Source organism: Strix aluco, chromosome 1, assembly GCF_031877795.1.
Source record: "Strix aluco isolate bStrAlu1 chromosome 1, bStrAlu1.hap1, whole genome shotgun sequence".
Taxonomy (NCBI): Eukaryota; Metazoa; Chordata; class Aves; order Strigiformes; family Strigidae; genus Strix; species Strix aluco.
This window is the reverse complement of record NC_133931.1, coordinates 52,252,694-52,268,885: the sequence shown is the minus strand read 5'-3', so window position 1 is coordinate 52,268,885 and position 16,192 is coordinate 52,252,694. Positions and strand designations below refer to the sequence as shown.

The 16,192-nt window shown below is 40.7% G+C and overlaps 1 protein-coding gene and 1 long non-coding RNA gene across 7 annotated transcripts in view; one reads left to right on the top strand and one right to left on the bottom strand.

Moving 5' to 3' along the window:
- The window catches only part of ESCO1 (establishment of sister chromatid cohesion N-acetyltransferase 1), a 34,191-nt gene extending 22,716 nt beyond the window's left edge, over positions 1–11,475 (bottom strand). The window contains exons 1-7 of one of the 5 annotated variants that reach the window (XR_012622877.1): positions 11,147–11,424; positions 8,345–8,448; positions 7,944–8,142; positions 6,000–7,371; positions 5,237–5,348; positions 3,862–3,925; positions 1,609–1,723 (exon numbers count right to left, since the gene is read on the bottom strand). Coding sequence is in view for 4 of the 5 variants with exons in the window: in XM_074821058.1 (XP_074677159.1) it covers positions 1,609–1,723; positions 3,862–3,925; positions 5,237–5,348; positions 6,000–7,371; positions 7,944–8,140 (1,860 nt within the window). In the remaining variant the exon portion in view is untranslated. Of the gene's footprint in view, positions 1–1,608; positions 1,724–3,861; positions 3,926–5,236; positions 5,349–5,999; positions 7,372–7,943; positions 8,143–8,344; positions 8,449–8,668; positions 8,875–9,507; positions 10,932–11,146; positions 11,425–11,454 lie in introns of those variants that run through there. The other 4 variants (XM_074821058.1, XM_074821040.1, XM_074821048.1 and 1 more) reach the window with 4 other exon arrangements.
- Positions 11,476–11,592: 117 nt separating this feature from the next.
- Positions 11,593–15,768, top strand: LOC141922035 (uncharacterized). Of its 2 annotated transcripts, XR_012622867.1 has the most exons (4): positions 11,593–11,991; positions 12,650–12,792; positions 13,975–14,281; positions 14,484–15,768. It is a non-coding gene; the product is annotated as an uncharacterized LOC141922035 (long non-coding RNA). The 2 variants fall into 2 exon arrangements; XR_012622866.1 differs by having other exon boundaries at positions 12,650–14,281.
- Positions 15,769–16,192: the final 424 nt, after the last annotated feature.

Genomic DNA, 16,192 nt, shown 5'->3' with positions numbered 1-16,192 from the left:
AAAACGTCCTTTCAACACAATAAAAAGCCTACTCTGAACTCAATGAAATCAAAGTGAATTAGATTTGTATGAAGTGCTGAAATATATTACATATTACAAAGCTGCTACTTTCACATTTTAAAATTAAACACAGCACTCACTTGCATTTTCCAGAAATACACACAGAAGACAAGAAATTAGGTCTCTCCCCTTTTCCTAGTGTTCTTTATTAGTGACCCATTCTTTATATTCTAAAACTTTTACTATTGAATACCACGGGGAAAAAAATATTACTCTCCTAATTTGGGCTGAAAACAAGGATACTACCAGCACAGCAATAAATTGCAAAAAATCTCTTTGTATGAATACTGTAGAGAAGAGCTACACAACTTCACTTCAGTAGCTAAGCAGAAAGTTATGTATTTCTTCTTGTCAAAGATCCTAGCAACTCTTCAGTCAAGTTCTAATACCAGATGAGCAAAAATTAAATTAGCTTTACTGAAATGAAAAGGAATATTCTTATAGTCCTTTTAATATAGCTAAGATATTTAATCATGCATTTTAACTCTGTTGCAAAAATGAGTTTCAAAGAGGCAATAGCTGAAATTCTTCTTAAATGTTAGAGATGGTTCATTCATCATCCGTGACTGGGCATTCAAGTGCTTAGAGTTGTATCACTTCAGGCAAATCAAGGACATGTTTATCAATTTAGTTCTCAGAACCTCTGATTTTAAAGTATTTCAGTATGCATACAAAAGAGTGTTCAGAATTCACCTGGTTCTATTTTAGTTCATATTTTCATGTGTATAATCCATGTATTACATGAAAAAACTGCAATTTAGCAAGACCACCAGTTATATATGTGAGAGGGGTGATTTCATAAGAACCTTATTACAGAGTCCTTCTTCCTAGTGGCCCGGATGCCTCTCCCTCTGTAGCTTCCCACCTCCAGCCTTTCTCTTCTCAAGGATTATCTGACAATTATCTGATTAAACCTCCAACTGTTTCACTATCAAGCTGTGTGATTCTACAAGATAGAAAAATGACTGTGTCACTCTTTTCCTTCTTATCCTGTATTTTCTTGTTTAAAAGAGATACCTGCATTCAGTAGCTAACAGCAAAAATGGTAAGAACAATAACTAAACTAGTATTGCTGCTTAAATACTACGGTGAAAATGAGTGCATCCACAGAAAAATCTTTAAGTTTGTCTCAGAACAATGGACATTTGAATGATGCAGGAATAAATCTGTTATTAATTTTGCACACAAGCTGCCAGATGCGCCTCCCCCTATAATTCTGAAATTTTAAGAAACTGAGATTTTGCACATAAGTAAAAGCAAATTAATTCTCCCTAAAACAACTGTACTTTTTCCAAAAAGCCATTCTATCTAAAAAATGCAGAAATTTAACAAGAATCAGCTTTAAATGTTGTCTGTCTGCCACCATTTTTCCGTCTACATTGAATGACAATCTAGTAATACACGTTCTACTTTCACAAATCATTTACAATGACAATAATACTATGTATAAGTAATGATTTTTAGACATGTTCATAAAAACACAGCACTGCAAAATCAAAAGCAATTTCTTCAAGAAGCTATATACCTTACTAAAGGGGTATTACTTACTATGATCAGCTGCTTATCAGCATCTTTTCCTGCTTCTTTGAGCTTCTGAATATGTTCCTCAGATGGTAGGAAGTTACTGCATTTTGATGCTAATGAAGGATTTGACAATGGAACCCTTGAAATATAAATATATTTCATGTTAAAAAAGGGACTGCTTATACATGTAATCCTAGAAACTCAAAGCCATTGTGATTAGTATAACTAAAGTTTAACGAGATGCAAATTCAAGTTAATTACCAAAAACACAGTCCTATATATTTTAATTTGTAATTCAAATGGAAAAATAAGGAAATAAAAGGATTAACCAGAAAATACAGTTTGTGACTAGCCTAATTACAGTATGCTTTTAAATTAAAAAAATGAAATTAAGTTTCTGATCAAGTGGGGTAGGTTAGTCACAACCATTAACACAAATATTTAACTGAGGCATTTTCAGAGAATGACTGATGGTGCCTAATGCAATCTATTTGCTAAAGAAGGTTTAGGCTTCTAGTTTTAGGTATCATACATCAGGCTGCTAAAGCAGACCATGTAAATATTCCCACAAATATAGGTGGGCAACATAAAACAGACGTCATAAATCTCTCAAGCTCAAATTCAAACTTATTCTCTCCTAATGGCTGGCAGCGAAGGGAGGGAGAAGAGGACCTGAGGAATAAATGGATGGATATCACTGAAATCTCTCTCAGTTTAAGTTTCCCCTTGTCTCAACTGAAAGAAACACTGAAAAGTACTATAATAATCAAGAACAAAGTTATTCTATGAACTTGCTACTATATTCAGGGGAAAAACAACATTAATTCCAGGTTTAGATAAAACTTGAGATCATCAATGCAAAACACACAAAAATACTCATCCTTCAACTACGTATTTACGTTTTTTATGTTTCTGAGCAAACTAAGGATATAGGGCCAAACACTTAATTGTACCAGCTGCTGTAGTACATGTAGCAGGTTAATTCAGTGAGCTTTTTCAAAAAGAAAAACTCTTGCCAGACATTTTTAAAACAGCATTTTTTGTGCTAATTCAGAGTGAATTTCTGTATTCCTATCATGTGCCCCCAAATTTGCATTAAGTAGCTACTTCAAGGTTTGCCTTTTCCCACTGCAACCTTTTCTTACGAAGGTCTAAAGAGAGCTACACTGTAGGTACGCACATTACTCTATGTTACAGCAGGAGTACCACAGAAAGAATGATGGCTTAAATCCTGGATAGAGTATGGAAAGCAGGGTAAGAAAGCTCTCACAAGAAAAATATATATCTAAATAACAGTAGAGCAATATGGGCTTTTTCAGCTAATAAAGTTAATAAATGTAAGTAGATGCCATAAAATTGTTTGGCAGTTGAGAATAAAAATATGAGAAATCAAAGTTATTGTAATATTTATTGAAAAATCTAAAAATACTCATTTAACTAGTTTTACATCTACCTTACCACCCATCTTCTGTGAAATTCCATAGTAGTAGAGTTTTTCAACATGTACAAAAGGACTGGTTAGTTAGAAATTGTTAATCTGATCTATGTAGATGTACTGAAAACAAACCGCGTAATTTTTTCTTGTCTCCATTATGAATATAGAAAACAGTATCAATATACTAACCACTGTGCCAACTATGTTGCTGTTCAAGGTATTGGGTATGAAAAAATTATTGTCTTTAGCTTGTAACTGGCTAAAACCAGAGACTATGTCAGAATTGTTCAAGAACTACAACAGGCAACATGATCAAGGATAAAAACATAAATTTGAACTGTTAGTAGTAAGAACAAGAATCATTTTCATATGGCAGCTGACACCTTCATTTCATAACAATCACAAAACTATCCCAAATTAAATCCCCTCTTCCCCACCTAAAAAGATTTCATATATACAAGACTCCCATAATTTAAGGATTAGAAAACTCTTCCAGAAGTAAGCGAAATAATTCTGTAAGCAAAAATCATGTGGTAAACCGTTCGCATACTCTCTCGTTATTGGATTTGAGGAAAAGACCATCAGAAATATTTTCCCAACTCTGTTAAATTCTACTTTTTAAACTAAATGTGCAGTTAAAATTATCTTAATAATTTTCTTAACAAAATAAAAATATCCCTTAATAACTGGGTAAAATGAAAGTCTATTTTTATAAAGGACAAGTCACTTATTTGAAACTGAAAGTTGAGGCTAGGAGACAATAGAACGGTTAGTCTTATAATAAAATGTCTCATAACTCTATAGAGGGTTACTGTAATTTCATAATGAATGAAATACTGTACCTGTTCTCAGTTTCAGAAGTTTGATTTGTAAATGAAGCAGGTGTCAACTGCTTGGGAGCCAAACCTACAATTAATCAAAGATTATGACTTCATTATAAAGTTTTTAGTTGCAAAGGAAATTTGAGCTACACAAATAGTGATTTTCAAAAACATATTCAAGACAATGTTGCAATTTGTTCATGGCCACTAAAAAAAGATGCAACCTTGAGGCAGTATTCAGATGTTCCTCTACATATACTTCAAAAAACATGCCATTTTCTTCAACACTTCCACAGCCGTTCTGCAGTTTGCCAGCAGCTGAACAAGGCCAGTAGTGAAACTACATAGCAGTTCAAATCTTTTTATACCAAAACCCATATAAATAGCTCTACGTATAGTATTAGAATCATAAATGTATAGTATGCCCCCATCCGAGGTACGTTCTGTAACAGTTAAGGAAAAGAAAGAATCAAGGATAGCAAAAGAAAGAAAAAACATTTTTTATATTCTCTAACAGTACCATTAGAGCATTTTGCCCTTCAAAAATACCCTACAATGGCAGGAAAAAAACCTACACTCTAAATCAGGTTCAGATTAAAACATCAAAAAAAACCAAATCACAAAACCAGAACTCAAACCAAAACAAAAACCCCAACTAACCAAAAACCCAAAAGGATGAAATATCAAGCAGGAAGTTAACTAAGAGATATGTTAGTGATCCACTGATAATATTTCTTAGTCAAATGTACTTGAGTCAAAATATTCACATCACACTCATCATAAGTTTTGACAACTGCATTCACAGGCTGATAAATGAAGACTATGTAATAAAAACAGGAGAGTGATTACTCAATTAATAATTTGGTCAAGATCAAGTCGAACAATATAGGAGAAAGAAATGCAAGTACTTATTCAAAAGAAGCGGTAACCAACAGAGAACCCTTAAGAGAAACTGGTCTAAGAGAAGAACCCAATTGAAATATGAAAGTTTTACTACTTTATTACATGGAAAAGGAAAGGATTGGTTGGGTTTTTTTCTGTTTGGTTGGTTGTTGGGGGTTTTTTTAAAGTTGTCCGTTCACTTTCACTCAAATGGTGTATATTTAAGCATTAAAACATTCACGCATAAAGCACAAAGAAGCACTAAACGCTGAGCTGGGTAGAAAAGAGACAGCTCTCCCACCACACAGTCCAGAGATAAAAGGCCATTCGCTGCTACTAAAGAGGCCATGGGTGTGACACACAAATATGAAAACTCTGGTGAACAGTTCAAATCCCAGAAGTTTAGTTCTGTGCCAACTGTACCTTATTCTGTGAAACACTCCTCTGAAAGGAAGACTTATGCTTCCCATATAACTGGCCAGAAGAAGAGGAAAAATTAGTAGTAAACAGTTACCTTGAGATTCACTTTCTCCGGGTTCTTTTTTTAATTGTTTTGGTGGTTTAGGAGCTGTAACATACTTTACTGGAGAACTTTCTGGACTTGATTCCAAATGTAATCGAAATCTCTAAACAACACAGAAAACATTAAACAGAAAACCTTAACTATTTAATGCCTCTAACCTATTAACAAAATCACTGAGCTAACTAAGTATTAATATCTTGAATACAGCACCTGTTTTCTGATTTCTATATTATTTCAAACAAACAAAATGCAACTGATTAGCTAGTCCATGCTGAAGTTTGTGGTATTAATTTTGCAAAAAATCTTTTTCATTTTATATATAAGCTTGTAGAATAGTTTCTATAGAACACTTTTGTCCTTAAAATCTTAAATTTTAATAGAAGCTCATTCAGACAGAGCACACTTTTTTTCCTCTCATTTCTTTTAATACACCTTTTCAGATCAGAACAGCTATGAAAGCTTAAGTCATCAAAAATCGTCCATATGAATCTGTACAACCTCCAGCTCCAGCAGGAAATTTTACCAATCAACATTTAGCTAACTACAGAACTTAGGAGGGTGGAACAGATTCATTCTCCAGCTTACTATCATCCTATGACAACGCACTAGTAAAGGATATTTAATACGTCTGAAAATGTTAAGTTACTGTAAAATAAAGTCATTGTTAAAACAAACTTTCTGAGCATGGCATTCTCAGAAAACAGAACAGATTTAGAACACCCTCCCACCATACACCATAATTAAAATGACTTACCTCATCTGGTCTTGGCTCACATAAATGTTTTGTCAAATTACGCAACAAACCATTTTCTGCACCTCTCTTTGTGGGCTGTTTTATTTCTAATGTCACTTCTTTAGCTCCAGCTCTTTCAGATGAAGGATCTGATTTCTCCTGCACACAAGTTGCACTTTCATTCTCAGAGAGTCCTGTTATTGACAGGTTGCCTTGTGCCTTCGAAAGCTCTGCTTCTGTAGCCATTTGACTTGCCTCTGAAACTTCAGGGTAATCTTTTAACAAGGAAAGCTTGGGGGCATTTGCAGAATTTAAGTTACTTTGCTTCATGTTACTAGCTTTCAGCAATTTAATTTTGGTCCATTTAGAGTTTTTGTTTGAGGAGTTACTTCTACCATTCAGAGTGCATTTGACAGGCATTCCTTTTTTGCTAGGGAAAAAACGTTTGCACTGAGTACTTTGACTAGGTTCTTTCTGAGTAAGCATTTCACTTTGTTGAAGCTGTATTTCAGCATGCTTTTCTTCTGGTTTTCTATACTCAGCATTAGGAGAATCTTTTTTCACCTCTACCGTATCTGACTCAATCTCACCTGCAATTTCTTCACAAAGTTCAAGGATGCTTACCCTTTTGGATTTTGCATCGTTCTCTGGTTGATCAGCCACATTTGTTTCACTTACAGATGGCTGTGAAATCTTTTTTGGTTTTGTACTGCTTTTTACGTTGTGATGCATTTGTTGTTTTTCCTTAGTTACTGTCTTAGAATTTGGCTTAAGAGAATCCGTTTCCACTTTCTTTGTGTTGCTAGGAATAGGAGATACAGGGCCCATTTGGTCTTTCTTAACTTCCCCAAGAGTTTCATCAGGACATACTGATGACCCTTGAAGGCTGTGTTGAATGCTGTTGGAATTATCATCTTTATTGTCTGCTTTACATTTTTTCTCTTTCAGAGAGCTGGTCACTTCTACATGTATTTCTTTATCCTCATTTGTATTGTTTGGCTTTATTTTTGTGTTCTTCTGTTCCGTCTTCTCTCCAGCAGATTTAAGTACTTTTACTGCAACACTGTGAGCTTGTCTTTTTGCCTGGCTACTTTGTTTAACTTCCAAAGCTTTTTCTTCTTTAACTTCTCTGTTGCGCAGGGATCTTGCTGGTACATGTACATTTGTTAACTGCTGCAGTCTCTGTGATCTCCTCATTACTGGCTCATTTGGCGCAATTATGCATTTTGACTTTGGAATTTCTTGCACAGATTTCTTCTGGCATACCTCCTTATTTTTTGTAGATTTAGGCTGCTGTTGGACCTTTTTGTCAGGTATTGTTTTATTATTCGAGTTGAATCCTGACGATCTTGTAGTCATACGCATTCCTAGTTCAGGTTCATTGGTGTTGTCACTGAAAGATTCAAATAATTATTTTTTCAGCAGCCAGAAAGTAGAATTTGTCATAAGACTCTTATTCCTACTAACCTCTGCCTCTTTTTCTTCTTTTCTTTTTAAAAAATGCTAGATCTTACACCCTCAATACTTTTAGAAGAATGTTCTCTGGAATAATTCTAAAAAAAGACTTCATTTCCACCTGGTTACTCTTAAGTGTAGCACTTAAATGTTTTTTATGCATGGCAAGACTGAACTGTGAACCCCAGATGAATGCTTTTTAACATCTCTAACAGTTTTTAATTGTTGATACTTGTGGCTTTCAAATAAAGTATCAGCTTACATAGTATTAGATTTATTTTTGCTTCAGAAACCTTTCTGGATGAAGTCTTTCTGGATTTTGAGACACTAACACAGTTCCAGAGAAGAATGATGCACTAGATATCATACTCGATTTAAGGCTGATCTTCCCACTAGTACTATTTAACTATTTAGCTGTATTTTTAACTCAAATTCATTCTGCTTAGATTTTTTCTGCACTAATTTAGTCTACAAAAATAACCTAGAACAATTACTTATTTTGTCACCGACCTGTTTGATTTGACAGAGGTTTTGAGCACAGTTTTCTCCTGCACTGCACACTGACTAGGCTTTGATTTATTTGAGACATGTTTTGTATCTGACACCTCTTTTTCCTTCTTCACCGATGATGGTTTGCTGTTCTTGTCCAGCTTTGGACGTTTAGCAGAAGGCTCTACTAACACAGACTTCCTTTTCTGAGCTGCCATTTCTGTAAAACACAATAATTGATCCAGCTTTCAGTCTTTGTCAACTGTTGTTACAGTGTCAGTTAATATAACCAAAGATTCACCCATTTTACAAAATAAGGTAACTGATATTCACTTTTCCTATTAGACGCAGATCATGTTAACTGTGATCAGAAAGCAAATCACCAAAGCAATCTCCAATCAAATTACATTTATTTTACTTACAGGTTTTTACAAGAGGCAATCGATGTTTAGGCCAAAGTAACTTATCAAGGTGTGCCAAGAGCATTCCTTATGTATATGCTTACGAACAGGATGTTTCATGCCACCTATAAAGAATATAAAATGTTCATGCAGTAAGAACTTTATTAACTTCCTTCTCAGACTCTGAATTTGGCATTCCCACCCTCTTCCATCTCTTCAAACAATGCTTAGCTTTAAAGTTCTCTCATAATCAATTTAAAAAAAAAAAACAAACACACACACAAAATTGATTTCCATATCCAACAATCTTTGGCATTTTGCTGTCTTAAGCATTACCCTTTTTACCTTTCGAAAGGTGGCAGATAATAGCACCCCTTGAAAGGGAGTTTCTTAGCCTTTTGCATTTTTCCAGAAGATAGTATGCTGCTCTCTTTCATAGCCGGCAAAAAAGCAGACCTGCTATCAATCTTGTGCCTCACAGCAACAGTGAATAAATCCATTGGACTCTACTAAGTTTTGTGGCTGCTACTAGAGAACGTCATAGACATCAGCAACTGCCCATAACTGTTCTCTCTAATATGACTTAAGCTACAAATCAGAGACAGAAAGGCTAGAAAGTAGCATTATTTGAGACATTTGCCTTGAACAGTTAAAGATGACTTCATGAGAACCGATATGATGTTAACAATGCAGAAGTTAATCTGCACAAGAGTCTGAAAACTAGCAGAGATCCTCAGTAAAAAGTCTTCACAGATTTGGTTGATCATACCTTTTACATCTATTTGTGGCTTCTGAAATTTTTAAGTTCTCTTATTCAAAGACACTGGTTTTGTATTATGGCATAAGTAATAACTGTTCAGCAAAGTTTCACTAATTTTTTTTTAAATTAAGTTTGCTGGAAGACTCAATGCTCAGAGCTTCCATATCACCTTTTTAGGTCAAGAATTATCTATTAATTTTTGCCATTGACAGACTTACAAAGAAATATTTCAGTAACAGAATTATATTACTTTTCAAACCTTAATTAATCTGATGTAAAATTTGACAGATTTTAAGGTCAAACAGGAACTTTAAGTTACCCATTGTGTAACACAGACCAGGTATTTTCATTTCATTACAACTATAGTAAGCCTTCCAGTATTGACAAATGCATGTCTTTCTCTGACAATCTGAAAGATACTTACATTAAGCTCCTTTTGATAATTATTCATTATCCAAAAGGAAGAAGAGCTGTACTTTTTCTTTTCTTTCAGACTTTAAATTGTCCTCAACCTCATTTTCATTTATCCACTCTTTTATGAAGACCCTTTTAACTATGCAATACTGATAATGCTCAAATTCCAGACACCAGTGCTGTCCTCTGACTTTCTCCTTTAAAGCAGCTGCATGACCAGCGACTCATATCTGAGATATGTTTTTTAATTCTATCCAGGGAAAAAAATCTCTAATAGGACTTTTCATGGTGCTATTTCTATGTCTCTCCCTAAGGAGCAGGTAACAGAATTTGTATGCCTTACTTCTAATAACTCACGAGCTCTGTGACACTTAGAAAGCCGATAGGTTTCCACTAGTCAAAGATTATCCGTCAGAGCTGCAGTATAGCCCCTCAACCTGAAAATAACAGCCCTAGTTGTTGAATAAGTCTTCGGTCATGTATTCTCTTAGTTTAGAGCATAACACTGAGTTTCAGAATTTGAGAACACCATGACACATGCTGTATACACCTAGACCTTCTTGGTTTTTTTCCAGACATATACAGACATCACTGTCACTCTCAGCCACATGACATGGCATGCTCAGGAAAGACTTCCAAGTACAAAACAGAAAATATAATCCTTCCCTCACCGATACTGCTTCTCAGGACACTGACAGATACATACTCCTCCCACAAAGAGAACTAGCTCTTTAATAGTCATTTCTTTCCTACTGAAATTTTGCACAGCAGAGCAAGGGCTTTTCCTGACAATCAAGAACTGGCAGTTTCTGCCCTGAAGAAGTCCCCTCTAGTACAAGCCAGATTATGGAAAGAAGGGAAGACACAGAAGTATGAGAACAAACTACACAACAATCAAAGGTTTTGGTGCAAAAAGTCAGGGAAAAACCGAGACACACAACTCCCACACCCTCAAGTCCTTAAAGCAGGGACGAGCCCTTGGTCTCTGCTGAGACTGGGGGCCCACCTGCTTGACAGCACGCTGGGGTCTCACGCATAAGCCTCCCCTGCTGACTGCCATGACAGAACCTTGCAGCCCCCTGCGCCTTAACTCCCGGCTGAGACCCCACGACGGAACTTAAGAGGAAGAAAGAAAAGGGAAGGCCTCCAAGCGTGGCCCAGTGTCATCCACCTCAGCGCCCCACCGTAACAACCCTTCTGAAGCAGGGCCTGGCAGCGAGCCCCTCAACCCGGCCAGGAGTTCCTCAGGCCAAGGCCAACGCCACCGAGGGGCAAGGCGGGGGCCGCGGAGCAGCAGCCGTACACCGCGGGGCGTCCCCCACACCCCCCAGCTCCCACTCGCGAGCAGTCGGCGAGAGGGTATCGCCCGCGAACTCCCACCGCAATCGCGGAGGCAGCGGCGGCCGCAGGCAGGCCCGAGCCCGGGCCGCGGCCGGCGAGGCAGGCCCGAGGAGGAGACGCCGGCCTTTCGGCCCCGAGGCGGGGGCAGACGGCACCTCTCCGCGAACGGGCTACCGGTCACGGAGCGGGGCGGGGGAGTGGGGGGGGAGTAAGGCTGACAGGAGCCGTTGGCACAAGAGGCGGGGGAGGGTGGGGGGTACAACTTCCTCACACACCGCCCCCCCCCTCGGCGCGAGGCGGCCGCTTACCTCGCGCGAGTGTCAGCGACGTGCCGGCAGCGCGAGCCGCCCTCCGCGCCCGGCTCGCCAGCTGCGGGGGAGAGGGGGGGAAGGGGGAGGAGGGGGCGGGGCGCGCGGCGAAGGCGGGGGGGGAGCGCGTGCGTGCGTGCGTGCGCGCGCGCGCACGCAGGCGGAGGGGAGCGGGACGCGGGTGGGTGAGCGAGCGGAGGCGCGCGCAGGTTGTGGCGCCGAGCTCAGCGCGGCTCGCGCCCTCGTCCTATCCCCTGCGAAACGGCCGCGGCGAGCGCGAGCCCGAGCCCCAGCCCCAGCCCGCTTACATCCGGGCACCGGGGCAGCCCCGCCCCGCCGCCGCTCGAGCCTCCCCCGCCGCAAACGGGACACTTCCGGCGGGCGGGGCGGGGGGGGGGGGGGGGGGGGGGAGGGGGGCAGAGGATGCCGTCTACGCATGCGCAGTGGCCGCCACAGCCGCCCCGGCCTGTGTGAGGGGAACACTTCTGGGGCGCCGGGCGGGGTGGCTTTTGCCGGCCGCCGGGGATCGGGCCCGCCCCACCGCCCGCCCTCAGGGACTGTCTGTGGGGTGGGCGGTCTGCCCCCACCGCTGCAGCGGGTGCGCGCTGCTGCCCGCTTCCCGGCCTGGCCGGCCTGGCGTGGTGTTATCTCGGCGGCTCGGTCAGCTCGCCCCGGCTGGCTGGGGCGCGGGTTGGTTGGTAAGCCCTCGGTCTCTGTCATTAGGCTCCCCGCCTGCCAGAAACGTGGGGAAGAGTGGCAGCTCGTGCTGACAGGCCAGTGGTGAGGAAGTGACTTACATGGTGACCCGCAGCATGTCAATGACACCTCATGACTGCCAGTCATAGGTAAATGCAAAGTAAAAAATCTCCCCAAGTCATATGCTTCCTGGTAATGGTGGTGTTACAGAAGTACGTGCTCGCAGCAGCACTTCCTAAGTGCGTGTGGGCTCCTTCTCACAAATGGGTTTGGAAATCCCTCTGAAGATCGGTTTGGTGCTGTACTGGAAGTGATCTCTGCTCTAACACCACCTTTGGAAACCTCTCAAGATACATTTTGGGGTTACTGGGGATTTCCTGATGCTGAGCTTTGATTTAGGCACACTGACAGCAGTCAGTTTCCTTAATGCAGGTGCAGCATTGTGCCAGTGTATGTTGCTTGAGTGTAAAAGTGGGACTGAGGCTCACCTGTGTCTCAGAGACTAGAGAGGCTTGTTGGATGTGTCCTACTCCTGTTCATGTGCACTTCCCTCTCCAGAGCAATGACTTCACTCTGAACTGCCTTTTTGAGTCCAGCGATGTTTGCTTTCCTAAGTTCAGTAGTAACCCTGCAGATGCTAGCTAGCTGTTTTGAAAGTTGTGTTCTGCACTGTGTTTCACAAGTCATTCTATAGCTTGGCCATGTATTTGTCCGTTTTTTCCATTGTCTGGGATATTTCAGGCCTTGCTACACTGGGTAATGGATTTGTACCTCATCTAACCTTTCGTTGTGGCTTAATTCCCTCAGGATGTTTCCATGTCTGAGCCTACTTCTACATTGGCAAGTAAAAGAAGTTCTGAGCGAAAGAATGGGAGCTGAGGATCTGATATCACACCACTGACATGCCAGTCCGGACCAGCTTTAGTCTAGCCCTGTGGATGCAGGTTTGGGTATGTCCTGGGGATGTACCAGTCGGTTTGGTTTCCTTCAAAAGGAATCCATTATGCATGCTCCAAGACCCTGCATGGCAAGTGGGAGCCATCAGAAGGTTTCCTTTAAAGTGCGCTGCAGATCCTAACTGGAATACTAATGTAGAGACACCTCCTGTGTACTTAGTGCACTCCGTCCGTATTACTAGGCTAGGGCTAACCTGAAGTACGTCCCACCTGAAATACATACAGCAAGTGTGTCAGGATCTCTACGTTAAGTAGCTTTGCTGTGCATATCCACTCCTATCAGTATGTTCCACTTGCTAATATAGACACAGTCTCGGTTTATTTGTCTGTAAATTTACATAATGATGTGTATACATCACTGTATCAGAATGACTCCAGAACAGCATGATGAACCTTGCTATTAGCCAACTGAGAAATGACTGTGAAAGATGTGAGAAGAAAAGGTTTTGAATGGCAGCATGTGACAGGGTTTCTCCTGGAGATTTCTAATTTCATGTACAGATTTCTGGTTACTGTTTGCTGATCTAACAGAGACCACACAAGTATTTTAGTACTTGCAAGCTACACAGCATAGATGTTCTGCAAATATTCTTTTGTTAATGTCTGAAGTATTTAAAAAGTGGTTATTTTGATTTTTATTATAAACTTCTTAGGCCTATTGTATAATCTTCCAAACATTTTATTGATTTCTATAGCTATTACATTTATGGGATTAATTGTTGGAAATTGCAGCCAGATTGCTGAAGAGCATAGTTTTTTATATATAGATTAAATTACCTGAAGATGTTTTGTTCTGCTTGCAAATTTTTTTTGTCTTTTTATTAATGGCCTTCCATGATAAGTTCTCTTTCTGGATGCACTAAATTGAAGCACAGTTTGTCCTAGACAAATGGAAATTTTCAGCAGCTGCAGTTTTTGAAAAAGCTGATAGAAGATGTTATTTATAACTTCCTATAACAGCCCCTCTTTAATGCATGATAATCTGCATTGCTGCAATGAACGCAGCAACATGTGGTCTCCTGCTCTCCTTCAGTGACCTGCAGAGTACTTTCCAGATGAAGGATACTTTAATGACTGGGTTGCCTGTAAATTTCCTGAAGGATGATAAAAGCATTTCTTTATGTTATCACTAACTTTGTAAAGTTAATATGATGTTTTCCCATCCCTCTTTCTTAGGAACATGAAGGAAGTAAATCTAGATTTTCTCACATCCTTCCGTGGAATAGTAATTTGCTGTACATCAGGGAAGTAGTAAAGAAGTAAGCATTCTTATAAAGCATTAAATTCCAAAATTCAGAAAAACTCAATTCATGGGACAGAAGAATATGACTAAATTTCCAGTTTTCCACAGAAGGTGGCAGCATTTTGAAGCACTGATGTCAGCGTGAACTTGCTAGCAAATGTCACTTTGCTGAAAGATCACAAACTTTACAGAAATTTACTCTCCTCAGAAGTTGTGATGAACATGAACAGGAGTGCTTAGGTACGGATTTGCTGTGGCACTAGGGGACGGGGTGGGGAGGAGGAGCTGCATTCACATAGGTGGAATATGTGGATAGGACATATTTAACCCCAGAAGGATTTTATGTTAATTTAGCCTTGTTTACCACTACTCTAATGTAGTGCCTCTGGACTGCAGCTAAGTGAAAAAATGACTTGCTTATAGGTTATGCCTTTTTTCACAGGAGAAATAACTTGGCTGATGCACAGTGTCCTGTTGAGCTACAGCTTCAGGACATGTGGTGACCCTGTGTAAGAGCTGACTGTCACCAGAAAGGAGAAGCCTCTCCCACTATTTTCTCGGCTTTCTTTTCCCTCTCAGCGGTGTGCTCCAACTCCTTACCTCATGCCACCCTCCCTCTAGCACCTGAGGGACCCCTCTAGGCAAGCAAATTTAACTTACTGATCTGGCAAAAAATTAACCCGGTGGAAAAACTGGATCATATTTTACCAGGGCAAGAAAATCTTGAGGACCGTGTGACTGGAATCGGGGAGCATAAGAAAAGGCAGGGGAGGAGAAAGAGCGAGCCTTCCCCTTTGGCAAGAGGGAGCTGTTAACCTTGACAACTGCTTGTGAAACAGCAGCCTTAGGGCAGTCTAAGTAGTTAGAGGACTGAGCTTTTGATCCCAAGCTCAATCGCAGCAGTCCTGCTAACACACAGACCTTGCAGCCCCCCTTGACATGCGAACACACTCCCCACCTACTGCTTGTCAGGCATCTCATCTGAGCGAGGAAGCAACCATGAGGCAGTAGCTGCTTAAACCTCTCAGCTGTAAAACCCTGCAAGCACTCCTAAGGCATCAGATAAATGCCTCAGACAGGTTAGGTAAGGCCACACGTGTGAGAGACTGAAGTGTCCTATGACTGTCTCAAAGCTTGGTTGTGTCTGTGCAAACCTCCAAGAGAAGCTGCTGCGGCCTGTGAATTGGTCTGGGGAGTGTCTCCCAGAGAAGCGGGAGTGTATTGAAGGATGCACCCCCCCACTTCTTTGCGGTTGCATTGTCTGGACTCTTTAAACAAGCCTCAAAGGGGCAGACCTGTGCTGAGTTGCCCCATCCTGTAGCCGTTTGTGGCTCTATTGTGTAGGCCAGACTCCATGCATGCATTGCTAATGAACTGACAAGAGGCAAACGTTCCTGCCCTGAAGCCAGATGCAACAAAACCTGTGGGACCAGAGAAAAAAAACCTAAAAGTGAGCAGATACCCTGATCAGCTGATACGATGAACTTAAAAAGGCAGCAGAAAATTTTGCTCAGGGTGCATCTACCATCGAAGCCAGATCTGTGTGCACCCACCACCGAAGAACTGAAGACTGAGGGCCAACGGGACGCCGCTGTATCCATGGTGGTGACTATTCTCAAAGCTCTATCCCGCATCCTTACTTTATTTCTATCTTTTCCTTCCATTCTGTCCTATTGCTACCCCTCTTCACTTCTTTAATAATAAAAACCTGTTTTGGGTATACGGTATTTGACCTCGTTTGTGTCTTAATCTCGCTCTTGGGATCATATCGAAACCTCCCCTGACATTGGATCAGGACACAGGGCCATGTTGACCTACCTGGAGACACTGGGACTTCATTGACATTTTCTTGACAGCAGCTCCTGTAGAATTATAGACTGTCCTCCATAGTCCATTCTGCTAAGTCTTATAAACTGTGCTGTTACATGTCTTGGTTTCTAAAAAGAGCATTAATCCTTCTTCTGTCAGTGTGAAATATATACCATGGGTTAGTTTCTCTGCATTCATAGAACCGTATTTTTCCATTTGAAATTTTGAGTGTTTCTAAGCCTGTTTGCCAAGAGTGGACATAATGAATTACACCTTAAAATCTTGCTGTTTATGATCTGGTACGAAGACAGCTAAGGTCACACAGATGGCTCTTGGGTGACT